This window comes from Rhinatrema bivittatum, chromosome 9, assembly GCF_901001135.1.
Source record: "Rhinatrema bivittatum chromosome 9, aRhiBiv1.1, whole genome shotgun sequence".
In the NCBI taxonomy this organism is placed as follows: Eukaryota; Metazoa; Chordata; class Amphibia; order Gymnophiona; family Rhinatrematidae; genus Rhinatrema; species Rhinatrema bivittatum.
In genome coordinates this window covers 186,616,053-186,643,988 of record NC_042623.1, presented here as the reverse complement: position 1 = coordinate 186,643,988, position 27,936 = coordinate 186,616,053, and the positions used below count along the sequence as shown (strand labels likewise).

Sequence of the window (27,936 nt, the reverse complement as noted above, 5' to 3'; positions counted from 1 at the left end):
TGCCTCTCTCAGGCATGCCATATCTAGCATCATGGGTTAATTGTTATAATATTTTTACCCATCCTGCGTCTATAAGCCTAGTAATTACTTCAATAGGCTTAGGTTAATGAGAGCAAGTTCGTACAACTCCCTGTCCCATCCAGTTCAGCTCAGCGCATTGTAACGTCAGCCCAGTCTCAGATCTCTGCCATGAAAACCAGGGGAGAAAGTGATCACACCCCGCTGCCTCAGCTGGGCACGATAAGAAGGGAAAGAAATGGACTTCCTGTGCCGGTACACATGATGCAGCTAAAGGCCTTTCATGAAAGCTAAGCAGAGGGAACAGCTGTTTGATGCATCAGTGTTTGAGACCGTGCAAGCTAAAGCAATCCGTAGAGGAGCTCCCTTGTAGGAAAAGGATCTCTCTCTTTGGTCCTCTTTGTGCTTCATCCTCAGAAGCTGTTGAGTGTTGGGGGGGAAAAAAAAAAAAGAGGTGATAATGCCTCCAGACAGGTCATTGCAAAGGCTTCACCTGGCATACTTTGTCCAAATCTGGAGGTTGTGCGTCCCAAAAATATATATGGAAACGGTGAAGGTGGTCCAGAGAGAGGCTATAAAAAAAACCCATGCAAAATGAGAGCTAAGGACCTAAATATGTATATCTGAGAGGAAAGAATGCACTAGAGCATGAGGATTCAAAGAGGTGGCCTCAAAGATGTTCACGGAAAAGGTGATGGGTGCATGGAAGCAGTGACGGACTTCAGATTTTTACTGCCCCTAGGCACTGATGGCGCTGCTGTGCCCCCCTCCACCCCCCCATCCCCCAGGAAGGTCAGGCAACAGGGAGAAGGACCATGGCGCGGCCTCAGAGTTTCCCGCCGCGGTTCGGGCCTAGATCCCTTGGCAAAAGTGTGAATATTCTGAAGGACGTTGACAAACGTTTCCATCTTTTCTACTGCATTACAAGCCTTGCTCGTGTCTGTGCGATTTAGTTTTCCTCTCATTGGGTGAGGGAAAGGGAATCTCCAGCATCAGGTACGGGTAAAGAGATCTCAGGGATGGGGAGAGGCAGAGGACAAGGACCAGAGATGGGGGGGGGAGAAGGGAGGAGAGAGAGAGGAACGGATGTGGGGACGATGTGGGGAGGGAGAATTAGGAATCTGTGTCCGGGAGAGGGGAGAGAGTTTTGGATTGAGGAAGGGGAGCAGGGAGTAGGAGGTGTTGAGGGGGGATTAGGTTCCAGGACCTGGGGAGAAGGGAGAGTTAGGAAGGCTCAGAGGTTTCCTGAATCTGGAAGACAGAATCCAAAATCAAAAAGAGTAGGGAGATGAATTGTAGTGGGAGGCGGGAGGAGAAGGCAGGCGTTATTCCTGTGCTCTGGCCCTGCTCTCCCTTCCATCCCCTCTCTTAACATCTCACCCAGTCTGGCACAGACACCCACACACCCAACACCAGTCCTGTCTCTCTCACACAAAACATCAGTGCCTCCCTCTCCCATTCCCCTCTCTCTCTCTCACACACACAGACAAACACCAGCCAGCTGATCCCCCATCATCCTCCAGTGATCCCCCACTCAGTCCCTCCTAAGCTCTTCAAAACGATCCACTCTGCTTTGTCTGCTCCAGGCTCGCCCTCCCTCTTCTCCTGTTCCCTGCAAGTTGCCTGGGAGGGTCTGGGTCAGGAAACAGAGAGCTGCTTTGTGCCGAGTGAGATTCAGCATAGCTGTAAAAGGCAGCAAATCTTCAGCCAGCCTATTGCAACCCCCACAACCCTTGATCTTGGCCACCCTAGACACAGGCCTAAGGTACTTATTGACTAATCCAAGCCTGCATGGAAAATGGTAGAGACAAAAATAATAACAGGACTCCAGAAGCCTGGGAGAAGCCCAGAAGATCCCTAGTTATGAAGAAGTGACGGCAAAGCCAGAGATCACGCACCAGGAAAGAAACCGAACAGACCAGAAGGGCCTTACGGTCGTAACCCGCCATTTTTTGTTTTCTGGGTGAAATAGCACACGGCATTGTCTTGGTTTATTTTCGTGCATTCTGAAAGGTCTAAGATGTTTAAAAAATTCAAGTGGTCATTGAGTCAGGGAGGAAAGGTATTCCTCAGCTTAAACCCTTTCTTTCTTTCTAAACCTTTGATATTAGTCTTTTCCTAAAGGGAGGCCCATGGTGGATTGCATAAAACAAGGCCCTGAGTACATAAGTAATGGACGCATACAGACATGAGGTAGATTTCCAGTAAATATATCAGAAGTGGGTGCATTAGGTAGGAATAAGGAAGTGGGTGCATTGGATATAAATTGCATGTACTGTATATAGTGAAGAGGTAAGTTACACACCAGCAGCATGGGCAGGCGTAGCCTGGAAGTGGGCAAACCTTGTTGGGATTCGCAGTCAGAAAGTCTTCGGTAGAAACTAGGATGGTAAAACAGCCACGCTTGGGCTTCCTCCCAGTGCCGTGTTAGAGGTAACTTGCTCTGTATTTTGCGGGCCAGAGCAGCTGAATGTTCAGAGTCTCGTGCGTGTTATAGTCTAGCTGAAGCCAGTAGAGGGGAGGATCAAAGGGTCCCTTATTGGGGACGTAGGAGGGCAGGAGTTAGAAAAGATGTTCAGGGGGCAAGCTGAGTCACGCTTTTGAAGTGTTTTACATTTTATTCTGTTCTCAGCTGGGAATCAGTGTTGCTGACACAATATTGGATTTGGCCCCCTACAAAGGTCTGGCTGCCATGTTCTATAAATGTGATACTGTATTGCGCAACTCCGTGCAACAAACAGTTGGCAGTCAGTGATCGTCACTCGCTGAATGTATAGCTGGGTTGCATTTCTCAAAGAAGCTATGAAGTTGACAACCCTGGCTTAAATACATAAAGAAGGTGTTTACCAGGGACATAAGAAATTGCCATGCTGGGTCAGACCAAGGGTCCATCAAGCCCAGCATCCTGTTTCCAACAGAGGCCAATCCAGGCCATAAGAACCTGGCAATTATCCAAACACCAAGATCATCCCATGCTACTGATGCAATTAATAGCAGTGGCTATTCCCTAAGTAAATTTGATTAATAGCCATTAATGGACTTCTCCTCCAAGAACTTATCCAAACCTTTTTTAAACACAGCTATACTAACTGCACTAACCACATCCTCTGGCAACAAATCCCAGAGCTTAATTGTGCATTGAATGAAGAAGAATTTTCTCCAATTAGTCTTAAAATGTGCTACTTGCTAACTTCATGGAATGCCCCCTAGTCCTTCTATTATCCGAAAGTGTAAATAACCGATTCACATCTACCCATTCTAGACCTCTCATGATCTTAAAGACCTCTATCATCTATCATATCCCAAAAGATCCGGGGCATAGGCCCATAGGACCTCCCCCCCCCCTTACAATTTTACTAATTGCACTGAAGATACAGGGGTGAGTGGGATACCCATCCCTTTCCCTTCTCTCTTTCACTAATCTCCCAGCCCAGTTAACAAACCTCCACCCCGTCACCCAGCTCCTACTGTCCCCTCCCCCCCCCCCCCCCCCCTCACTCAGGCGCATAACCTGCTGCGGGTAAGTACGTGTGGTTTTTCCGCGCTAATCTTACGCTCATATGTAGTAATGCATCTAGTGCAGAAAAACCGCACGCACATACCCGTGCAATAACCTATGGAAGGTTTTTTTCGCAAGTGCATGCACTTGGCATACAAAGGAGGTAATTATCTCGTCATGGGCTACGCAGGGAGATCGGTTAGCAGAGGGTTTTTTTAAAGTGGGTTTTTCAGCTCCTGGGTCAGGGCAAGAGTTAAGTGAAAATGCTGTAGCGCTGGTCGGTGTTGGCGCTTGTCTGTAGCCCCAGATATCACCGCTCTGACCGTTCCCGACTCCTGCTCTCTCATGGCAGGGCTGATCCATGCGAGTCACCCCAGGCAAGGAAAAAGCTGCATGGACACACAACCAAACTATTGCTAGCAATGGAGCAAAAGGGCTGGAAGGAGCTGAAGCAGTTTATTTTTCAATAACGCGGGGCCAATGTAATCAGCAGTAAGTTAGAAATAGCCCTTGTTGGCCTCTGCGGGGAGATCCAAGATGGCACTGTGGTGAGAGGAGCAGCGGAAAGAGCTACCGATTTGTGATTTTTGTAAAGACTTTTACCTCGTCTTGTGCGGCACTGTGGATTACGAAGCCTCACACGAAACGCAAAGGCAGAATCAGAGAGGATGCCTCGACTGACTCCCTCGAGACCCTCGCATATTCAAACCGTGATAGCTGGTTTCTATCCACAAGCAGAAACTTTGACCCCGGAGAGTCCCGCGAAAGCGATAGGTGAGGAGCAGGCACCAACACTCATGGGAGAAGTCTCACTCAGTCCCGGGGCGCCAACTAATATCCCCTTGCCACCGTGCACTGCAGAAATCACTGACCCGGGTCGACCCCAGCAACGGATGTCGCTGCTAGAGGTGAGCCCGATTGAGGAGGGAGCAGTTAGAGAAGCTGCTGTGCCAAGAATAACTCGAGGACTGATGTTTTCCTCGCCGTCAGTGGAAGGTATATATATTCGAGGATAGTCAAATTTGCACCGGTGAGGAAATGGCCACTGCTGAGAGGAAGCCTGCACAGCTCCGGAGGTGCTCAGGACTTTCAAGGGTTCAACTTTAATTCAGCCGGTAACATTACTATCTCATTCAATGCTTGAGAAACCAAAGATTGTTCCAATGGATATATTGTGGCAAGCAATAGTTGCATTACAAAATAATGTGGTAAATTTAACTACATCTATAAGAGAACTGCAAACGGCATTTTTTTTTTTAATGTTTAATCCTGTTATAACTCAACATCCCTTGGAGAAACTCGATACAGAAATAAACCAAATTATAAAGGTACAACTTTCAGTTATACAAGAAGAAACTCTTCTAAGCAAGAAAGTCGAAAACCTGGAATATTTAGAATCATTAACTTTCCTAAATGCAGATTAGTCTCTCCAAAAGCGCAACTGAAGAATTCTTTCCAGGACGTGCTACAAATAACTACTGAAGCTCTACCATCAATAACATCCGCTTACTTTTTATCCTGGAAAAATGAAAGAGAAATAGAAAACCAGCCAGTGGAAGGAGCGTCATCAAATGTAACTGATTTAATTGAGACTTCCTATGGTGCCCAGGCTGAAAGAAGAGGCACTTTGTTGGTTAAACTTAAACTATCTTCGGATAGAGATAATTTGTTAAAATTGTATTTGCGTAATCGAACCTCTCTCTCTCTACCTGTGTCAAAAATTATGGATCCATCCCGATGTCTCCAAGGAAACACAGATAAGACGAAAACAAACTTTTGGCTTTTGGCAAATCAAGCTAGAACTTTCAGGATACAAATAACAGTCGGGTTTCCATGCAAGTCTGTAATGCGTGGAGATGGCATAAAATATCTTTATTTTGATCCAGAGCAATTAGAGAAATTCTTGGAAGCCCCTGACGTAATCAAGGAGTTGTTTAAGGAACAACAGTTTCCAAATGGTTGGTTTAAAATATTAATTCTGCTACCTCTCATTGTATATGGTAAAAAAAAGGGGGGTTTTTTTGTTTTTTTTTTTTAAATAATTGCTTTAGTTGATTTTTGGATCTCCTCTCAGCTATTGTTTTGTATTCAGGAATATTGGATAAACACTATATCGGAAAGATATTGGATCTAGTTATATTCCTTTTGTGGTTTATTCTTTAAATATGGCTAAACTCTAAATAATGATATATATTCCTGCTTTTCTCTTTCAACATTATACTTGATAAATATATTAATGGAATTATGCAAAAATTAAAAATTAAAAAAAAAAAAGAAATAGCCCTTGCTGCTCTGCAACATTTTTTTCAATTGCACCTATTTTAGTGCGGGTTTTTCCCACGGCCTTCTGCACTGGGACTTTTTTGCAGGTGTTGGTACATGTTCAGTATTTGATCTTGTGCGCAGTTTTTTTTTTTTGCATGTATCTAATTTGCATACCACCCCCTTGTTACATCCCACGGAAGCGCCTGCTTTTGCCGCACGCACTAAAAAAAATGTGCACAGAAAACTTGTACCGATTTCAGCGCGGGTCGTATTACATCGGCCCCGCAATCTTTTAAGTTTCTACTCTCCCTCATTCTCCCACCCAAACCCTAAGTCCCTACTCTCCCTGAGCCCCAGTTCTTAAGTTCTCACTCCCCCTTCAATCCCCCATTTTTCTACTATTACCCTTCGATCCCCAGGTCCTCACGCTCCCCCCCCCCTCCCCACCACCAATCCTGGGTCCTTTAGAAACAGCTTCAGTCAGGTGGTGCAGAGATTGGGGAAGAGCACAGAAAGGGGGATCCCCTCCAGCAGGGCAGCCTAACAACGGCGCTTTTTATCTTTTCCCAGCCCCCTAAATTTAAAACTAGCATCAGGGCTGCGGAAGCGTGAAACATCCTGCAGTTTTGCTCCACCTCCCGCTGCGAGCGACCCAACGAGGTGAGGTACAACCTCAGGCTCGTGCGGCTTCCGCGGCCCGGACACTTCTAAGCTCAGGGAGATGGGCAAAGAAAGTGCTATTGTTTGACCCCAGCTGTCCTGCTGGCAGGGGCCCCCGTTCTGCGCTCTCCCCCAGTCTCTGCGATGCCTGGCCGAGGCTATTTTTAAAAGGCACCGCAGTGCTGCTAGTGGCCCCATGGGACCCCTTCCTTCCCATTTCCTGCATCACACCTACAGCACAGCCTCCTGCCTTTAAATGGGCAGTAAAAGACCACAATAAAAAGATCCTTAAGGGCCTTCTATGCAATACGGAAACCCCTGGCCAGTTTCCACCACCTTGTAAGGCTACCATTGCAATTATTTGATAGCACCATTTAACCTATTAAGAACATAAGAACATAAGAAAATGCCATACTGGATCAGACCAAGGGTCCATCAAGCCCAGCATCCTGTTTCCAACAGTGGCCAATCCAGGCCATAAGAACCTGGCAAGTACCCAAAAACTAAGTCTATTCCATGTTACCATTGCTAATGGCAGTGGCTATTCTCTAAGTGAACTTAATAGCAGGTAATGGACTTCTCCTCCAAGAACTTATCCAATCCTTTTTTAAACACAGCTATATTAACTGCACTAACCACATCCTCTGGCAACAAATTCCAGAGTTTAATTGTGCGTTGAGTAAAAAAGAACTTTCTCTGATTAGTTTTAAATGTGCCCCATGCTAACTTCATGGAGTGCCCCCTAGTCTTTCTACTATCCGAAAGAGTAAATAACCGATTCACATCTACCCGTTCTAGACCTCTCATGATTTTAAACACCTCTATCATATCCCCCCTCAGTCGTCTCTTCTCCAAGCTGAAAAGTCCTAACCTCTTTAGTCTTTCCTCATAGGGGAGTTGTTCCATTCCCCTTATCATTTTGGTAGCCCTTCTCTGTACCTTCTCCATCGCAATTATATCTTTTTTGAGATGCGGCGACCAGAATTGTACACAGTATTCAAGGTGTGGTCTCACCATGGAGCGATATAGAGGCATTATGACATTTTCCGTTTTATTCACCATTCCCTTTCTAATAATTCCCAACATTCTGTTTGCTTTTTTGACTGCTGCAGCACACTGTACCGACGATTTCAATGTGTTATCCACTATGACACCTAGATCTCTTTCTTGGGTTGTAGCACCTAATATGGAACCCAACATTGTGTAATTATAGCATGGGTTATTTTTCCCTATGTGCATCACCTTGCACTTATCCACATTAAATTTCATCTGCCATTTGGATGCCCAATTTTCCAGTCTCACAAGGTCTTCCTGCAATTTATCACAATCTGCTTGTGATTTAACTACTCTGAACAATTTTGTGTCATCTGCAAATTTGATTATCTCACTCGTCGTATTTCTTTCCAGATCATTTATAAATATATTGAAAAGTAAGGGTCCCAATACAGATCCCTGAGGCACTCCACTGTCCACTCCCTTCCACTGAGAAAATTGCCCATTTAATCCTACTCTCTGTTTCCTGTCTTTTAGCCAGTTTGCAATCCACGAAAGGACATCGCCACCTATCCCATGACTTTTTACTTTTCCTAGAAGCCTCTCATGAGGAACTTTGTCAAATGCCTTCTGAAAATCCAAGTATACTATATCTACCGGTTCACCTTTATCCACATGTTTATTAACTCCTTCAAAAATATGAAGCAGATTTGTGAGGCAAGACTTGCCCTGGGTAAAGCCATGCTGACTTTGTTAATTCTGTATTAGAATTAAATCTGGAATCTGCACAGGGTGGGATAAAATCTCAGCATAAACCTTGCACCTCCAATTCTGTAACACGCGCTCCGCATCCATAGAAATTTCCCCCAAAACGGGTGCAAAGCAGAAGCAGGATATTTCTCTTTACAACTCACCATACAAAAATGTATATTCAAATGTTATTGTCACCTTGGTAATCACACCACAACACCCTTCTACTGTCAGAGATTCTGTGAAGTAACACAAAACCCTGCAAGAGACACTCAGAAGCCATATAGCAAAGCTAGCACACCATAATTTATTTATTTATTTATTTAAATTCTTTTACTATACCAATACTCAAGACGCGGTCTTATCGTACCAGTTTACAATAGAACAGGGGAAACCAATTAACAACTATATAGAAGGTAAAAAGTTACATCAAACAGGGAGCGAAAAACATGGGAGCTGGAGGACAGGAAAGATATTTTAAAACGATATCAACTGAAGAGTACTAAAATAATCATTGAAAACAATGAAAACAAAAGACAGCGATACAAAATCAGCTAGATTAAGCTCGGCTGTGGGTTAATCTTAGGTAATTATTCACAATTATTCATAAATCTTGTGAACAGGGGAAGCATGGGGGGGGGGTAAGCAGGGGGGGGGAGTAGGGAGGCGGTCAAGGGTGAGAGACAATGTGTTTGATAAAATGTTCCTTCAACTGTAAGCTTGAGTGAACAGCCAGGTTTTCAGTTTCTTTCTGAAGGAGAGATGGCATTGTTCCTGGCGTATATCCGGGGGAAGCGAATTCCAATGAAGCGGACCCGCTGTCGAAAGTGCTCACTTATGAATGGAGTTGTGGACCGAGGATTTGTTAGGGGGGGGCCTTGAGAGAACCTTTGTAGGCGGATCTGATCGGTCTTGCGGAAGAATGTAGTTCGAGAGGGATGGAGAGTTGGAGTGTGGATTGCTGGTATACAGATTTGTGGATGATGGTGAGAGTCTTGAATAGTATTCTATAATGGATGGGTAGCCAATGAAGGATTTTTAGAATAGGTGTGATGTGATCCTTACGACGTGTGTTTGTAAGGATCCTAGCAGCTGCGTTTTGCAGCATCTGTAGAGGTTTAGTAGAGGAGGCGGGAAGACCGAGTAGTAGAGCGTTGCAATAGTCAATCTTTGAAAACAGTATGGCTTGCAGCACTGAACGGAAATCCTGGAAGTGTAAGAGCGGTCTTAGCTTCTTCAGGACCTGTAGCTTGAAGCATTCTTTAGTTGTAGCGTTAATGAACTTTTTGAAATTCATTCTAGAGTCAAGGATGGCCCCAAGGTCTCTAACCTGGCTAGCTAGCGGAATAATTGTATTATTGGCGGAGGGGTTGTCATCGTTAGGGGAGATAATCAGGAGTTCTGTTTTGGAGGTATTAAGGACCAGGTTGAGACTCGAGAGAAGAAGGTTGATGGCATGTAGGCAGCTGTTCCAGAAATTTAGAGTAGATGAGATGGGGTCCGAGATGGGGATTATGATTTGCACATCGTCCGCGTAAATAAAGTGGGTAAGGTTGAGGCTGTTTAGAAGCTGGCATAGAGGGAGTAGATATATATTGAACAGGGTAGGGGAAAGTGAAGAACCCTGTGGTACTTGTTTTGAAGGTATGGGGTGGGATTCTTTGTCATTAATTTTAACTTTGTAGTGCCTGTTGTTTAGAAAAGATTTGAACCAGAGCAGTGCAGAGCCAGAGATGCCTATTTCCTTTAGACGGTTGATGAGGATAGAATGGTTAACCGTGTCGAATGCAGCGGAGATGTCGAGTAGGGCTAGCAGGTATGAATGTCCTTTGTCAAGGCCCATCAGGATGTTGTCCGTTAAAGAGAGAAGAAGGGATTCTGTGTTAAGGCGTTTCCTGAAACCGAATTGAGAAGGGTAGAGAATGTTGAGAGAGTCAAGGTAGTCTGTGAGTCGGATGTTGACCAGCTTTTCCATTAGCTTGGCTATAAAAGGTAGGTTTGCAATGGGGCGGAAATTTACCGGGTTAGCTGGGTCCAGATTGGGTTTTTTTAGTAGGGGTTTCAGGGAAGCAATTTTTAAGGAGTCAGGGACGGATCCTTGATTGAGGGAGCAATTTATAATGTCGGCCAGAGGTTTCGCAATGGTGTTAGGAATGGTGAGAAGTAGTTTGGTCGGTATTTGGTCCAATGGGTGTGAAGAAGGTTTCATTTTCTTGATGATTGATTCGATTTCCAGGGCTGATGTAGGTTCAAGAGATTCTAGTGACTGTTCGTGGATGAGTGGTGGATGATTTTGGCTTGGTGGGAGCGAGGGAGTAGATGAAGTGTTGGATTTTGCCAGCGGGGCAAGAAGATTTTTGATTTTGTTGTCAAAGAAGATTGCCAATTCTGTAGATTTGCTTTGGGCTTCTTCTTCTGGGAAGGTAGGGGTTATAGGGGTGGTAAGGGCTGCAACGTATGCGAACAGAGTTTTCGGGTCATAAAGGAAGCCGTGTATTTTTTTGGCGTAGAAATCTCGTTTAGTGCGAGTGATGGATGTCCTATAAAAGTTCATTGCTGTTTTGTAAGAAGCCAGTGAGGTAGGGGAGGGATCTTTTCGCCAGCGTTGTTCTTTGTGTTGAAGGTCTTGTTTTAGTTTTCTTAATTCAGTAGAGAACCATGGTTTTTTGTTCGTGTGGGCAGGGTTGATAACTTTTGAAGATAAGGGGCAGATTAAGTTTGCTACTGAGTGTGTGATGGTTTGCCAGGAGTTAATAGCGGAGTCAGCATTGGAGAGGTCCAGTTTGGTTAGGTCTTTGGCAAGGTTGTTGTTGAGAGTGTCCATGGAACAAGGTTTCCTGAACTGGATAGAGGATTTCTTAGCAATGGGAGTCTGTTTTTGATTTATAGTTAATTCTGTCACTATTAGCGAGTGATCTGACCATGGGATGGGGGTGCAAGAAGGTGGGGAGATGGGCGAGATGGTTTCATTCGTGAATATCAGGTCAAGCGTGTGGCCTGCCTTGTGTGTGGGATTGTTTATAATTTGTTTGAAGCCCATTGCTTGGAGGGAGGATAGAAGGGCTTCACAGTTGGATGATGGAGAGGGAGAATCAACATGGATGTTGAAATCTCCTAAAATGATAGCAGGTGCGTTAATGTTGAGGTGTTTTGCTATGACTTCGATGAGGGGAGAAGGGTCAGCTTCTAGGAGCCCTGGGGGGGCGTAAATAAGGCAGATTTGAAGCTGAGAGGAATTGAATAGTCCGATTTCAAGTTTGGTCGTCGATTTGAAGGCTTGTTGTGATATCCTCAGTTCTTTTTTTGCAATTAACATTATCCCCCCCCCCTCTTTTTTTAGGTCTGGGGATAGAGAAGATATCGTATTGTTGTATAGGTAGTTGGTTAATTATGGCAGTATCAGTGTTTTACAGCCATGTTTCGGTAATGGCACAGATGTCCGGTTGGGTGTCCATGAGGTAGTCATAGAGAATGTGGGATTTTTTTTAGATCGACTGCGAGTTGAGAAGGGTTAAGGTAATTAAAGATAAACCTAGGAATTGTGTTAGTGGGGAGATCATGATTGGAATCAGGGATCTCTTAGAGTGTATATTGAGTAGGGGTGAATTCACTCTGTTGGAGAGTGAGCGAGGGATGATCGGTATGGGGTAGGTTTGAATCATGTTTTATTTGAAGAAAGTGGCTGACGGTTAGGATTGTGGGGGGAAATATAGCTGCTTGAGGAATTGAGTGATGTGAGTGTGGGGTGCAGGAGACTTTGGGTGCTGGAGTGAATTGCTGGCAGTGAGGATCGTTGGGAGATTGCTGGCATGGTTGGACGATTGAAGGAGTGGTTGGATGGATGCTGGCGTGCCTGGATGAATGCTGGATGCTGGAGTGGTTGGACGACTGCTGGATGCTGGAGTGCCTGGACGAATGCTGGATGCTGGAGTGGTTGGACGACTGCTGGATGCTGGTGTGCCTGGACGAATGCTGGATGCTGGAGTGCCTGGAAGCTGGAGTGCCAGGACGAATGCTGGATGTTGGAGAGGCTGGACGAAATCTGGGAGCAGGAGTGGCAGGGAAGAATGCTTGACGTGAAGGTAGTAGGGCGCTTATAATAAGGAGCGGGTGAGAATAGCAGAGGATTTAAGCTGGTGAAGTTTTAGGTTGCTGTTTGCTTGTAGATTGTACGGTGGAGGAATGTGTGATAAGATGAGAGCTGGCAGGAGTTTAGTTGAGTGTTGTAGGCTGTGATAGTTCCGGTGGTTGTGAGAGAGATGGTAATATGATGGCGTGAAGTAATTGTTCTTTATTTGATTAAGTGTTGCAATATGCACTCTCTCTAGTTAGGAGTTGTGCCTCAGGGGTGCACGAAGGGGCGCACAAAGGGGCCAGCCCCTTTGTCACGCTCTTTCGGCGCGCGACGCCGAGCGGGGCGTCTGAGATTTAAAGCCCCGCTTACCGCTGACGTGGAGGTAAGGAGATGTCCAATCGGCTGCTGCTGCGTCTGGGAGGGGGCGGAGTGGAGGGCCCGGCCGCATGGCCGGTGCTGGAGCCCCGGAGGCGAGTGCTGTGCGTTTGTTAGGGCCTTGCCCCAACGGGCTTCAGCGCCGGATGCGCAGGCCTAGCAGTAGACTCGATCGCGTGCAGCGTGGAGAGGATCGCGGCAGAAAAAGCACTAACTCCCAGGATTCAGAAAGCCAGCACTGAACCCCAGCACACCTCCTATTAGGAAACTAGAACAAAACCCTGCAAGAGACACTCAGAAACCATTTAGCAAACCTGGCACACCATAATAGCACTAACTCCCAAGATTCAGAAAGCCAGCACTGAACCCCAGCACACCTCCTATTAGGAAACCAGAACAAAACCCTGCAAAAGACACTCAGAAGCCATATAGCAAAGCTAGCACATCATAATAGCATTAATTCCCAGGATTCAGAAAGCCAGCACTGAACCCCAGCACACCTCCTATTAGGAAACCAGAACAAAACCCTGCAAGAGAAACTCAGAAGCCATATAGCAAAGCTAGCACATCATAATAGCATTAACTCCCAGGATTCAGAAAGCCAGCACTGAACCCCAGCACACCTCCTATTAGGAAACCAGAACAAAACCCTGCAAGAGACACTCAGAAGCCATATAGCAAACCTAGCACACCATAATAGCATTAACTCCCAGGATTCAGGAAGCCAACACTGAACCCCAGCACACCTCCTATTAGGAAACCAGAACAAAACCCTGCAAGAGACACTCAGAAGCCATATAGCAAACCTAGCACACCATAATAGCATTAACTCCCAGGATTCAGGAAGCCAGCACTGAACCCCAGCACACCTCCTATTAGGAAACCAGAACAAAACCCTGCAAGAGACACTCAGAAGCCATATAGCAAAGCTAGCACACCATAATAGCATTAACTCGCAGGATTCAGAAAGCCAGTACTGAACCCCAGCACACCTCCTATTAGGAAACCAGAACAAAACCCTGCAAGAGACACTCAGAAGCCATATAGCAAAGCTAGCACACCATAATAGCATTAACTCCCAGGATTCAGAAAGCCAGCACTGAACCCCAGCACACCTCCTATTAGGAAACCAGAACAAAACCTTCAAGAGACACTCAGAAGCCATATAGCAAAGCTAGCACACCATAATAGCATTAACTCTCAGGATTCAGAAAGCCAGTACTGAATCCCAGCACACCTCCTATTAGGAAACCAGAACAAAACCCTGCAAGAGACACTCAGAAGCCATATAGCAAAGCTAGCACACCATAATAGCTTTAACTCCCAGGATTCAGGAAGCCAGCACTGAACCCCAGCACACCTCCTATTAGGAAACCAGAACAAAACCCTGCAAGAGACACTCAGAAGCCATAGAGCAAAGCTAGCACACCATAATAGCACTAACTCCCAGGATTCAGAAAGCCAGCACTGAACCCCAGCACACCTCCTATTAGGAAACCAGAACAAAACCCTGCAAGAGAGACTCAGAAGCCATATAGCAAAGCTAGCACACCATAATAGCACTAACTCACAGGATTCAGGAAGCCAGCACTGAACCCCAGCACACCTCCTATTATGAAACCAGAACAAAACCCTGCAAGAGACACTCAGAAGCCATATAGCAAAGCTAGCACACCATAATAGCACTAACTCCCAGGATTCAGAAAGCCAGCACTGAACCCCAGCACACCTCCTATTAGGAAACCAGAACAAAACCCTGCAAAAGGCACTCAGAAGCCATATAGCAAAGCTAGCACACCATAATAGCATTAACTCCCAGGATTCAGAAAGCCAGCACTGAACCCCAGCACACCTCCTATTAGGAAACCAGAACAAAACCCTGCAAGAGACACTCAGAAGCCATATAGCAAAGCTAGCACACCATAATAGCACTAACTCCCAAGATTCAGGAAGCCAGCACTGAACCCCAGCACACCTCCTATTAGGAAACAGAACAAAACCCTGCAAGAGACACTCAGAAGCCATATAGCAAAGCTAGCACACCATAATAGCACTAACTCCCAGGATTCAGAAAGCCAGCACTGATTCCCAGCACACCTCCTATTAGGAAACCAGAAGAAGTCGGAGCACTATAACTCCCTACACAGAAACTACATAAAGCAGAAGAATCCCTCTCTCTTGTCTCACACACACACCGAAGACCCTTACCTAATCCGAATTAAGGAAGCACAAGCTAGAAACCGAAACATGCAGATGAAACCTGAAATGGAAGCCCTGGGAAGCTGCATCTCAATACCAGGAGGAGAAGCAGAAATCAATTTCCTCCTGTGCAAACCCATAAGAAACGCACATTCCCAGAGTCCCCATATTCCAGTCACTAAGAGCTGAAAATAAAAGATTTTTCTCACCTTTTCTGAGCTTTTGATTTTTGTAATCAGCTCGGTTCCAGTCTTTCACTTTCTTCTCATTGGTCTTCCATTTCCTCTCTCTCCTCTCCTCCTCTCCTTCCTTATATCTGCCTCTGACATTGATCTTTCCCTTTCATCTGTTTTCTCCTCTTCTCTGTCCTCTCCTCCCCCTTTCTTATCCTCCAATCCTCACTCTCCCTCTTTTCACCTCTTACTTAACCTTTACTCTCACCCCCTCCCCAGCCTTCTCTTCCTGCTCTTTCACTCATTCACTCCCTAGCCCCCTTATTCACTCCCCCCCCCCCCCCAGCCATCATCTTCTTCACCAGCTCCAGCCGAAGGCTTCACTCATTCCCTTTCTCCTGCGTCTTACCCCCTACGCAGCCCCCCCCATTCCCCCTTTCGTCTCTTCCCCCAGTTCCCCCATTTCCACCATCTTTGACCCCCTCAATATAAGACCAATGGCTCATCAAGCCCAATCTCCTGTCTCTGGGTCATTTGGAAATATCAGTAAGATCCCTTCCCCCTTGCTCATTCCCTCCCATTCCATTGCTCTCAATCTCTCCCCAGCCCCTCCAGATCCTCTCTCCACCCCTCTCTACCGTCTCTCACCTCTACTCATACTTCCCACCAAATCGCCCAGTCCTTGCATCCCTGACAACCCCATTCAATCCCCAAATCCCCACTTTTCTTCCAGGCCTTGAATCCCCCCCCCACCCATCCATGTTTTTCCACTCTCCCACCCAATCCCTTCTCATTTTTCCCCCTCACCTTCTCACACCTTCCCCTCTCATCCCTGATCTCTCTCCTTCCTTCTCCCCTTCTAACAACTTCCTTCCCATCTCTTGCCGCTCCCTAGAACTCTCCCCTCCTGCCTATTGCTGTCCTCCCCCACCTCTCCACTTCCTTCCCTTCCCCATTCTACCAGCTCCACCTCCCACACTTTTATATCTTTCTCTTTCCCCCTCACATCTCTATTTCTCTTCCCCTGTTTCCCACCTCCATTTTGTATCTCTCTCTCTCTTTGTCTTCCTTCTTTCCTGCTTAAGGACCCCCAAACTCCTCACTCCTGTGCGGGGTGGTCAGCTGGGCACTCCGTACTGCCCTCTTTCCAGCTCTACCAATGCAGCAGCGCAGGCCGCAGGGACTCAGAGCATGTGCGGTGCAGCTCCCTCCTCCTCCTTCTACTCATGCGCTTCCTGTTTCAGAGGAGAAGCAGGGGGCCACAGGACCAGTCGCATTGTGGTGGTGATTGCTCCGTATCTGCATAGCTGATGGAGCTGGAAGAAGGCCGCACGGAGCACCACTAATACTGGGAGTCAGGCGTTTGGGGTGATACGCCACAGTCTGAGGGATCTTGCCGCTATTGCAGCGCACGGTGAATCGCATGAGAATTTGGTTGGGTTTTTTTTTTTTTTTTACTGCAGCAGCTGAGATTCGGAGCATGGGGCCCTGTGTGTCCAGATCCTAAAGATGCCCCTGGTCTTTACCACTGCTGAAATGTGAGTTGCTGGTTGAGTTGCATCCCTGGACTATGTACACAGTCTTTAGATGGCAGGTGGGCTCCTGACAATAGAGAGCACCCTTGTCGGTTTAAGCAGAGAAGTTCGGACTTGGAGAGGTTTAGCTTGAGTTTGTGTTTGTTGAGCTACAGGGGCCACTGCATTGCAGAGCCAGCAGGGCAGGGATAGGCCTGAGCTGGAAGCCAGGAAAGCCACAGCTTCTGAGTGAGGCAGTCTCCAGCTCAAAAACCAAAACCGCTAGCTGGAAAGTATGTCAGGCGTGGCGACAACGAGTGAAAATTACTCCCTTAGAGGTTTCAAAAGCAGGTTTGAGTTTTAAAATTACCATGATGAATATTTGTGAGATAAAAGTGCAGAACCAAGTTCATTTGCAGGTTCCAGGTTGCAAATACACCGATAACAAGACGATCCTGGTTTAGACTCTTGAAAAGATTTCAGAGCTAATGGCAGGGGGGAATTCTACCATTCTAGCCTGTCTACTTTTGTCTTTGCTGTTTGAAAAGTCTTATATGAAAACAAGTATTCTGAAAACAGATTAAACAAAGTGTAATAGAGTTAAAAAAAAATAATTTCCCTGGGTCCTGAAGAATAGCACTGGGAGAGAGAGAAACAGAGCTGCATTAGCTCTAACAGAGAGATCCTAGGGTTCCTATTCAGCCGCTGTGCGGCTCAACTTGTTAGCCAGATAAAACCATCCAGCTCACTTATAGCCTGTATATTCAGCGGGGGATACCTTTTGAGTTAGCCAGCTAAATGCTTCTGAATAAGGATCTTCCTGTGTTTTGTATCTAACTAATTTCTTGCTGTCCTGCAGAGTCTTCTAGAGCTGCGATTCTCAACCGGTGAGTCGCGTCTCCCGGTGTCCCACTGCCCCGGTTGTGCTTCCCCGTTCCCTTCCCCCCACGGGCCAATGGGAAGCCTCCTTCCTTCTACCTGCCAGTGGGAGTAGGAAGAAGGGAAGAAGCTTTTGATTGGCTGGTGAGGCAGGAAGAAGGGGCATCGCATAGGCCGGGGGTGGAGAGGAGTGATAGTGTCGAAGTGAGGCCGCCATGGGAGCTCATCCCCGTGATGACGAAGAGGAAGCCTGACCCCCGATGAAGCAAGGCCGCCAAGGGATCCCATCCCCCTGGTGGCGAAGAGGAAGCCTGACCCTGGCCAAGCAAGACCGCCACGGGAGCCCATCCCTGTGGCAGTGAAAAAGAAGTCCTGCTGGAGTAAAGCGGTGGCGGAACTGGAGCCCATTCCTGCAGCAAAGGAAGAAGAGGTTTGGCGGTGAGGCCCAGTGCATGTATATGTGAACGGGAACCTGGGTGTGGGTGTGACTGGGAGCCTGGGTGAGGGCTGGTGTGTGTGGGTGTGAATGGGAGCCTGGGTGAGGGTGTGAATGGGTGCCTGGGTGAGGGCTGATGTGTGTGGGTGTGAATGGGTAACTGGGTGAGGGGCGTGTGTGGGTGTGAGAGCATTTGTGTGTGATTTTGAGCTTGTGTATGAGAGAGCATGAGTGTGATTGAGAGAGAGACTAGTCAGGGAGGTGATATGTTTCTGGGTGAGAGAGAGAGAGAGAGAAACTGGTCAGGAAGATGACTGATGTGTATGTGGGCCCTAAGAAGAGGATCGTTGAGAACAGTGCTTCAGCAGCCGCTGCTGCTTCTGGTGAGTGCTTTTGGCCTGCAAGAGAAAGGAGTAGGAGAGTTGCGGGAGAGGGTAAGTAAAGGTCAGGGGCAGATTGGCCTATCGGGGGATTGTGCATCCCCCGGTGGGACGGTCGCGCTAATCACGTGGTCTGTCGACCACGAGCGTGACAGAGCCGCACTTGGCAGACCACATGGTATCTCCTGGGCCAGCCTGGGCGGCAAATCCCCGGGCCGGTCTTCATCGGGAATCCGCCGCTGGTAAAGGTGGCTTTTTACATTCATCTTTCTTGATTGACTGCCATTTTAATTATTGGGTATTATGCGATGTCTGCTGTTTTGAAATATTTTCTTGGTATTTGAACAATTTTTTAATAATTTTTATGAGTTTTTAATTGTTGGATGTTATTCTGTGCATCAGCTGTTTTGTACTTTTTTTAGTATAGTTTTACAATTATTTCTGCTTGGGGTTCTATAGCAGCTTGGCTTATTCTGTTTTCCTAATAGGAGGTGTATTGGTGTTTAGGGCCTGGTTTAATATTTGTAGTGTTACCTTTTCATAGGTAGGGTTTTTACTGTTTGAGTTCCATAATACAAGTGTAACTTTGTGCAGATTAGTTTGTGTGCATTATTGCAGATCCTGAGACTCAGGTGCTATATTTCTCTTTCCATTTCTCCAGGTTCGCACTGCATGCAGAGTGGCTTTTTTGGTTTTCCATTCCAGTTTCTGTCTCCATATTTATAATTTGTGGTCTTTCTGTCCTTGGTGAAGGTCGGCTTTGTGTGTGACCGAGGTGAGGTATTTTACTAGCATGTAGGCATTTGAATCAATCTTATTTGTTGTGTTTTCTCAGTAGGACATGCATTAGTGGTAAATTACTGTCTTTTCATAAGGAAGGCTATTGTGCCTGGTAGTAAAAGGGAGTTTGTTTTGCTTTTACTGAGATGTCACCAGAACATTTTTTTTTGTATGGTGAGTTGTATGGGTAATGACCTAGTTCTGTTCTGCCCCATTGTTGGGGGTCAAGGGGGTTCCTGTGGATGCAGAGTGTATGTTTACATATAGCCCCTTGATGGTCACATGTTCAGTGTGTCACGCATGTGAGAACCATCTGTCAGGTGTGTCCCAGCCGAAAAAAGATTGAGAACCACTGTTCTAGAGGAAGGAAATGTGAACAGGAAAGAAAAGTAAACATGTAATTGAGTTGAAGAGTTGTTGTGTTTATTGCTTCTGCTTGTGGAAAAGAAACAATTTGGAGCCAGAATACAGAGATTTAGAGAGGACCAAAAGTATTCCTGTGCCCTATAAGTTTGTGTTGATCATTTGAATGGAAATTGATCTGATTTTTTTTGTGTTTGATGGATTCTTGTACCTGCAAGAAAAAAGAAAAAAATAAAGCTAATAATTGAAATTCTTTGAAAAACCTTGAAAAGGGAAAAGGCACACAAATGAAGGAAATAAACTTACCTGTTAGTATTTCACTTGTAGTTATTAAAGGTGTTCCTGGAAAGTATTTATCATCCTGTTCTTTTTTAAAAAAAATTAATTTAATTGGATTTGAGATAATGTATTTGTCGTGAATTATTTCTTTTCTCTCTCCTACCTCCAGGTAAAGCCTTTGTAGTGTTAATAATCAGAAGTGTGCTTTTATGTGTGACTGCTGTTGGGGGGAAAAATAAGGGATAGAGGTTTTTTTTTCACTTTAGCCCCTTCATAGTTCTAAAGGTCTCCCTTAGAGATTACAAATGCAATTTGCCTTAAAAAATATAAGTTAATACTGAAAGTCATTTCTAATGGAAGACAGACTCTGGACCTGATTTTGTCAGATAATCAATGAAGAAGGTGTCTAATGATATCTGCCCCAGACGGGATCCCCCTAAATCCTGAAGCATGTTCACTGTGCAAAGACTGGACATATACTACTAAACTCATGGAGAAGACATGGCCAGTAAGAAAAGCCTCGTGTAGGAAATGGAAATGAGGGTTGTTTTTTTTTATATAGGCCTGGAGTGCCCTGTAGTGCAATAATGGCTTAGGAGGAACATGGAATCAAGCAGTGACAGAGAGCTCAACCTGCAGGCTCTCAAATTCTACTTCCTGATCTGTCATGGGAAAACACTGGGGGACTTTTCTGGATGACGTGCATCTGTAATGAAACTGGGAAATCTGCACCGATTTTGTCTCCCATGGGCTGTCCATGAGCTGAAAGTTAGCAGATTCACTTAAGAGAGTCAGTGTAGGGACATTTTTACTTTTGGGAAACCTCCGAAACCTGAAATGCATTTTTTTCTTTAGGAAAAAGGATCTAATTTCCAAACAAACATATGTCAAACTTTTGTCTTGTAGAGACAAATGTACAAAGAAGTTTCTTTCGTTTGTCCATTTTTGTCTGCAGGAAAAATCCTTAGGATGCAGGCTCATGATATCAATTCACCTTTGCAAATAAATTAAAATGAACTGAAGCTGTGGATTAGCTCACTGGCAAAGACTTACAGACCTTCCCAGCAAAGACTTTTGCCAAATTTTAACCGTACTCACAGGCCTCAGCAAAATTTAATCCTGCATCTGTAAAATTCACACAGGTTAAACTTGTGAAAGGATGGATGGAGCCAAACCGAAGAAATCACCACAGACCTGCTATGAAGGATATAGAAAATGTCTTCTATCCCCTCCTCTGTCATACACACGCTTTCAAAGGCAGGAAATACTTCAGACTCTAAAACTCGGTTTAAAGGCTGCGCAGACATGCACAGTAAGAAAATCTAGCACCACCCACTCCCCAGAAATCACTGGTACCTTCTCTGAGGTTTTGGGACGTGTGCCTCAAACTGCATCTTCAGTCCTTCCCCAACAAGCCTGGGTTTCAGGGCAACCTACATATGCAGAGTAATCATTTCATAAACCAACTGTATGCAAATGTATTTATTTTCAATGTAACATCATATCAGTTAAATGCTGTTGCCATGTAGTCTTGTGAGTATGATTTGAGAGACCTCATATAAAGTGGCGGGCTTTAACTGGAATAGCCCCGGACAGCCACTATACTGATTGTGTGGTCATTTAGTGTTTGAAAGACCGTCACTGAGTTGTAATCATTGGTCTCTCCAAAGTTTGTTTTGCATTTTTTTAGAATTTTCAAAGTTTTTTTTAAGACAAAGTTACGTCAATTTAAAGGCAGTAAAGTTTAACTTATCGTAGCAGGGCTTGCAGCAGGGATATCACGCTGGCGTTGGCCCGACACGGCTCGTGTTTCTGTGAACCTTCTTTAGGGGCCGCGATATGCCAACTCTATAATAAAACAAACAAAATAAAATCGCGGCCCCTGAAGAAGGTTCACAGAAACACGAGCCGTGTTGGGCCAACACCAGCGTGATATCCCTGCTGCAAGCCCTGCTACGATAAGTTAAACTTTACTGCCTTTAAATTGACGTAACTTTGTCTTAAAAAAAACTTTGAAAATTCTAAAAAAATGCAAAACAAACTTTGGAGAGACCAATGATTACAACTCAGTGACGGTCTTTCAAACACTAAATGACCGCACAATCAGTATAGTGGCTGTCCGGGGCTATTCCAGTTAAAGCCCGCCACTTTATATGAGGTCTCTCAAATCATACTCACAAGACTACATGGCAACAGCATTTAACTGATATGATGTTACATTGAAAATACATTTAAGAATACATCATACATATACAGTTTGAATTATAAGTGTAAATGTATTTAGCCTGGATATCCTCTAAGCCAGATCTAGTGTGTGTGTGTGTGGAGGGGGATGACAAGGTCCCCAAGGACAAGAACTGAGACTCACTGCCACGTGCAACCTCTGAGGAAGCCACTCCAGGATTATTGGGATCTTTGTTAGCAGGAGGAGGTGCTGGCAGCACGGGGAAGTCTTCACCTGTTTCTGGATTTTGGACTTATAATATATTTTCTCCTTCCAAATGTATTTCATATCATATTTTTGCTTTGTACACCCATGGTGACCCTGAAAAACTGGTATCCCACTGGTAGTGTCCTTACTCCGAGGACCGTATGGTATCACCTTTCCGCATTCTGAGTTATTAATTCATTGTATGATTCATAGCCCAAGCAATCCAAAAGTGTGTGCTGGGTAACAATTTGCACACATAATGACTATGTAAAACCATAAAACAATATCACCAATACATGAAAGAAATAACTAAAAAAAAGAAATTATATGAATAAATTCAATCACATAATCATTATGTAGTATAAAATGATATAAATATAAAAACAAATATGAATAGCACACTCATTACATTAAATCAAAAGACTCGCATAAAAGTAAGAAAATAAAAGAAGACAAAAAAGAAAGAAACAAACAATACCTAAAGTCTAATTGTTAACTTCATAGTTAAACTTTTTAAATAACAGTGTTTGATAGTAATAGTTATATTTCCCCCTTGGCAGAGAGAGCACAGAGTTGTGAAATCAGGAGATAGTTCAGAGGCTTGCGCTGCTTTGCTTGTGGCTTCACGGTGCACCCAAGGGCAGGGTCATTGTGCACCAGGACTCTCGCCTGCTTTCCAAGGTTGCATTCCAGGCATCTGTGTCACGATGCACAGACCACTGCAAGAAAGGAAAGCAGGGGACAGCTCTTCATGAAGGATACACAAGCCTGCGACCTTTCATTCTGAGCCCAGCCCTGTGCTCAAGAAACTGCCCACAATGGCTTTCCTTTTCCCCATGTCTAAATTTTACCAGGGGAACATTTCTAGGCTCTGTCCTAGCATGGATCCCTCCCCCCTAGGAATAAAAAGCACACCAAAGCCAGACTCCACCAATCGCAAAGCAATAATAATTCAGCAGCGCTGTTTTATTTCTACATAATAACAGGACACGCATATATATCATACTCTATGCAGAATTAATGCTATTCCAATGTAATTGTACACTGTTCTCCATAACCAGCAAATAAAAACGTAGATATTCTAGTTGGCAGCTAAGCAAAATCACCTAGGCTTCTGACATCTCATTCTAGTTTGTGCTTTACTTAGGACCATATATTTGTATTTCAAGTTTTGGAGGTCTGTAATAAAAACTCTTCTACCATAGTAGCGTCCACCGTTATGAACCTCAGTGACGCGAGGCGCTGCTGTGCTGGCCCCTGTCTGAAGGCCTTTCAGACTTCACACTACGGCATGAATACAGAGGAGGGCAAGCTTATAGCACAGGCCGAACAACTTTCCTACCGCAAAGGTAAGGGACAAGGAACAAGGATGATATTCTGATGGATTTTTCCAGCACAACTGCAGGAACGTCACAGTTCAACAGAGTTGCCAAGAACATTTGTTTAAATGCTTCCCGAAGAGTGAGCTGACCTGTGCAAGGAAAATACTTTCTTCTTTGTATTTTGGGAGTGATTGTGCTAGAAAATCCTTCTTCTGAAGATGCCCCAGCACTCTTCCTGGTCTATCAGAAAATCTCAGGTTCTTTGTGTGATTCCAAGGGTCAGAGAGCAAGCCCCCATATGACAAAGGCCTTTCCTCTGTCCCTGGGCTATGCCCAGACCAGAAACTGCAGCCATTGCTCAGTGGTGACTCTATGGGAGCCCTGCTGCCCATACCTGGGGGAACGTTTGATTTATGATTGCCCTGAAACTATCATGGATTAGCCAAGTTGGGGGGAAGGAAGAAGGTGTGCACAAACTTTGTCCTCTCTCTCTCTTACACACATACTTTTTAAACACACTCGCACCTCTCGTGCTACCACACACTCTAACAAATTTTCACTCACATTTTTTTTTATTATTATACCAACATCCAATCTGACATTGGTTTACATTCAGGTACTGTAGGTATTTCCCCTATCCCCAGAGGGCTCACAATCTATAAGTTTTGTACCTGAGGCAATGGAGGGTAAAGTGACTTGCCCAAGGTCACAAGGAGTGACAGCGGGTCTCGAACCCTGGTCTCCTGGTTCATAGCCCCCTGCTCTAACCACTAGGCTATTCCTCCTCCCTAACAAATTCTCACTCACATGCACACACTCTCTTTCACATATGCTCCTCTCACTCTCCCGTGTGCGCGCGCACGCACACACACACACACACTCTCTCACACACACACACTCTTTCTCTCTCTCTCCCACATTCATGCATTCTCTTCCACTCTTTCCCAAGCCCAATCCTACAAGCAGCAGTAGCCTCCTCCTTTGGGCCCACATAGCCAACTGGATCCCTCTTCCTCTGACTGCACGGGTCAACACTGCTACTGCTCCTTCTTGGGTCACACTGGCAGACCCGATGATGATGGCTCCTTGTTCCAGCTACACTAGCAAATATGGAGACTGCTCCTCCTCCTCCTCCTCCTCCCTATCCACACTTGCCCACCCTACAGAATCTCCTCTTCTGGTGCTGCACAGGTTGCATGAGCTGCAGCAGCTGGACCTGTCTGGTGCTTGCCCGGGGACCCAGCAATTCATTTAGAATTCTGGATCTTGCGGGTTCCCAGAGACAGTGGAGCATGACTCCCCGCTGAGTGAATGTCACCGGGATGTAAACAGGGGGAAACGATCAGCTAGTGGGAAATGAAAGCTCGTGGTGCCATAGCCCTGAGATGAGTTTACAGAATAAATTCATTGTTAGTTTCATAAAGGCCAGGTCCCTGCTATAAAACACATTCATTTTTCAAGGCCCCTGTTGCGGGAACATTCCAGTTTTATGTGGCCCCCCCCACTCAATTGGAAATTGCAATTTAGAATTACTGTAGTTCTGTCATTTGCAAATTCATAAAACAAGACAGGTTCCATCCCAGACTGATAATGCGCCTGCGGCAGGGAAGCGGGAGCTAAGAAAGCGCAAACTTCGACCTGCACAGACAAGGAAGAGAGGAAGGAAGGCTGGTACCTCTGCTCCGATTTGATCTCTGCGGAAGATGCCATCCTGCCTCTTCCTGAGGTGCTCCCGTGCTCTGCTCGGCCTCAGCTGCACACTCTCTCTTCTTCTGACTGAGGAATCTGGCAGACTGTACCCAGGGCAGGGAATCTGCTCTACTCCTGACTGGGTCATTGCATCTCTGGTTATTGCCTGCATGCTAGGCGTCATGGGCAGGCCTGAGGGATCATTGCCCCCCAGTTTCCTCACCGTGTCTCCTCCTCCTCCCAGCTCCGGTAGGCAGGATACTGATGCTTCAGACTCAAATCTCCGATTGGGTAACAGAGCTGCCATTATAATATGGAGACAGTTGGAAGTCTGAAGAGAGGTAGAGCAGTCCATGAGAGTGCCGGCTCTAGAGTCAGGTTAAGGAATGACACAAAATTATGCACAGTAGTTAAAAAGTGATTGCGATTAATTGCAGGAGGACCTTGTGAGACTGAAAGATTGGGCTTCCAAATGGCAGATGAAATTTAATGTGGATAAGTGCAAGGTGATGCATATAGGGAAAAATAACCCATGCTATAGTTACACAATGTTAGGTTCCATATTAGGAGCTACCACCCAGGAAAGAGATCTAGGCATCATAGTGGATAATACATTGAAATCATCAGCTCAGTGTGCTGTGGCAATCCAAAAAGGAAACAGAATGTTAGGAATTATTAAGAAGGGAATGGTTAATAAAACAGAAAATGTCTTAATGCCTCTGTATCGCTCCATGGTGAGACCACACCTTGAATACTGTGTGCAGTTCTAGTCACCGCATCTCAAGAAGGATATAGTTGCACTGGAGAAAGTGCAGAGAAGGGCGACCAAAATGATAAAGGGGATGGAACAGCTCCCCTATGAGGAAAGGCTAAGGCTGTTAGGACTGTTCAGTTTGGAGAAGAGACAACAGAGGGGGGATATGGTAGAAGTCTACAAAATCATGAAGGGACTTGAACAATTTAATGTAAATCGGTTTTACTCTCTCAGATAATACAAAGACTAGGGGGCACTCCATGAAGTTAGCAAGTAGCTCATTTAAAACAAATCAAAGAAAATTCTTTTTCACTCAGAGCATAGTAAAGTTCTGGAATTCATTGCCAGAGGATGTGGTTACAGCAGTTAGCGAAACTGGGTTTAAAAAAGGTTTGGATAAGTTCCTAAAGGAAAAATCCATAAACTGTTAATTAATAAGCAATAGTAGCTTGTGATCTATCTAATGTTTGGGTAATTGCCAGGTACTTGTGACTTGGATTGGCCACTGTTAGAAACAGGATACTGGGCTTGATGGACCCTTGGTCTGACCCTGTATGGCATATCTTATGTTCTTATGAAAGCTCATTGGCATGTCCAATGTGGATGTGCAAGATGGAACAATCCAGGAAGGTAATTTTCAGAGGACCAATCAAGCTGGTAAAATGCTTTGTGAATTGTCCTCTCAATGATTGAAATTTCAAATACTAAAGACAGCAAAATAAATTGACAATCTCGAAGATCTGGTGCTGGTCCATTTTGTCTCTGCCTAGTGGCAAGACACAACATATTCTGCTGGTAATGCTACTGTTTTTCTGTTTTCCCAAGGATCACATGGAGTTTTTGTGCTCATTTTTTTTTTAGAAGTATTTTTATTTTTGTCTTATCAGTTTTGGGAAATTTGCATCTGATGTCTTCGTCTTTTGCAAAGGACAGGAAGAAATGCATTTCTTTTTCTCCATAGTCTGGCTTCTTGGGGTTTCCAGTTCCGATCTATTTATTTATTAACATCTTTATGTATAACGTATCAACATTTCTAAGCAATTTACAATACAACATTCACAATTCAACATAAACATGAACATCATCGTAAAATGGTCTAATAGCAGTAAAAACTGCTTTTCTGTGCACCCTCCGAATTAATATCATGGCGATATTAAGTTGGAGGTCCCAAAGTAAAAAATAATTAAAAAAAATTTTTTTAATTGGCCTGCGGCACGTGGGTTGAAAACCGGATGCTCAATTTTGCCGGCCTCTGGTTTCAGAACCCGTGGCTGTCAGCGGGTTTGAGAACCGACGCCGGCAAAATTGAGCGTCGGCTGTCAAACCCGCTGACAGCCGCTGCTCCTGTCAAAAAAGAGGCACTAGGGACGCGCTAGTATCCCTAGCGCCTCTTTTACAGCGGGCCCTCATTTAAATACTGAATCACACACACAGGAGAGTGGTCTGTTTGTAAACTAAAGTCAATATCTTAAACTTCACCCTCCAAGAAATTAGTAACCAATGATGTTTTACTGTATGGCATAATGTGCTGTCAGATAGGAATTCGTCGACGCTCAATAATCCTGATCGCAGAATTCTGGCTATATTCGCATGGAATTTTGCAGAGGTCCTAGATAAAGCGAATTAGCAATTGCTAATTAATAAAAAATAACCCAAAGTAACATGAAACTCAGGAATGTCCAATATATTGAAATCTTGCTACTACAATAAGGGCATAACCAGACCTTATTTCTAGATTATAGAGTGACCATCATATAGCACTTCAGGCTTATTAGTCTTTTTGAATAAACCCTGTTCAAGTGCTAGGACTTTATAATCTATCTATCTATCTATCTATCTATCTATATATATATATATATATATATATATATATATATATATATATATATATCTTTATAATCACTCTATAATCTAGAAATAAGGTCTGGTTATGCTCTTATTGTAGTAGCAAGATTTCAGTATATTGGACATCAGTCAACTGCTGACATTACTAAAGAACAGATTACAGTTTTTAAATCTGTATCTGTCAGAAAAGATTGTATTCTCAACCTCTGGAATTTAAAATACAAATTTCAGACTACTTTTTAAATCTGAGGACGAAG

The 27,936-nt window shown here is 44.8% G+C and overlaps 1 protein-coding gene across 5 annotated transcripts in view; it reads right to left on the bottom strand.

Moving 5' to 3' along the window:
• The window catches only part of SLC51A (solute carrier family 51 alpha subunit), a 99,779-nt gene that overhangs the window by 16,302 nt on the left and 55,541 nt on the right, over positions 1-27,936 (bottom strand). The window contains exon 1 of one of the 5 annotated variants that reach the window (XM_029616773.1): positions 25,067-25,266. The exons of 2 other annotated variants lie outside the window; for them this stretch is intronic. In XM_029616773.1, coding sequence (XP_029472633.1) covers positions 25,067-25,101 — 35 coding nt within the window. In that variant the 5' untranslated portion in view covers positions 25,102-25,266. Of the gene's footprint in view, positions 1-15,043; positions 15,172-22,547; positions 22,570-25,066; positions 25,267-27,936 lie in introns of those variants that run through there. 2 more of the 5 variants (XM_029616777.1, XM_029616774.1) reach the window with 2 other exon arrangements.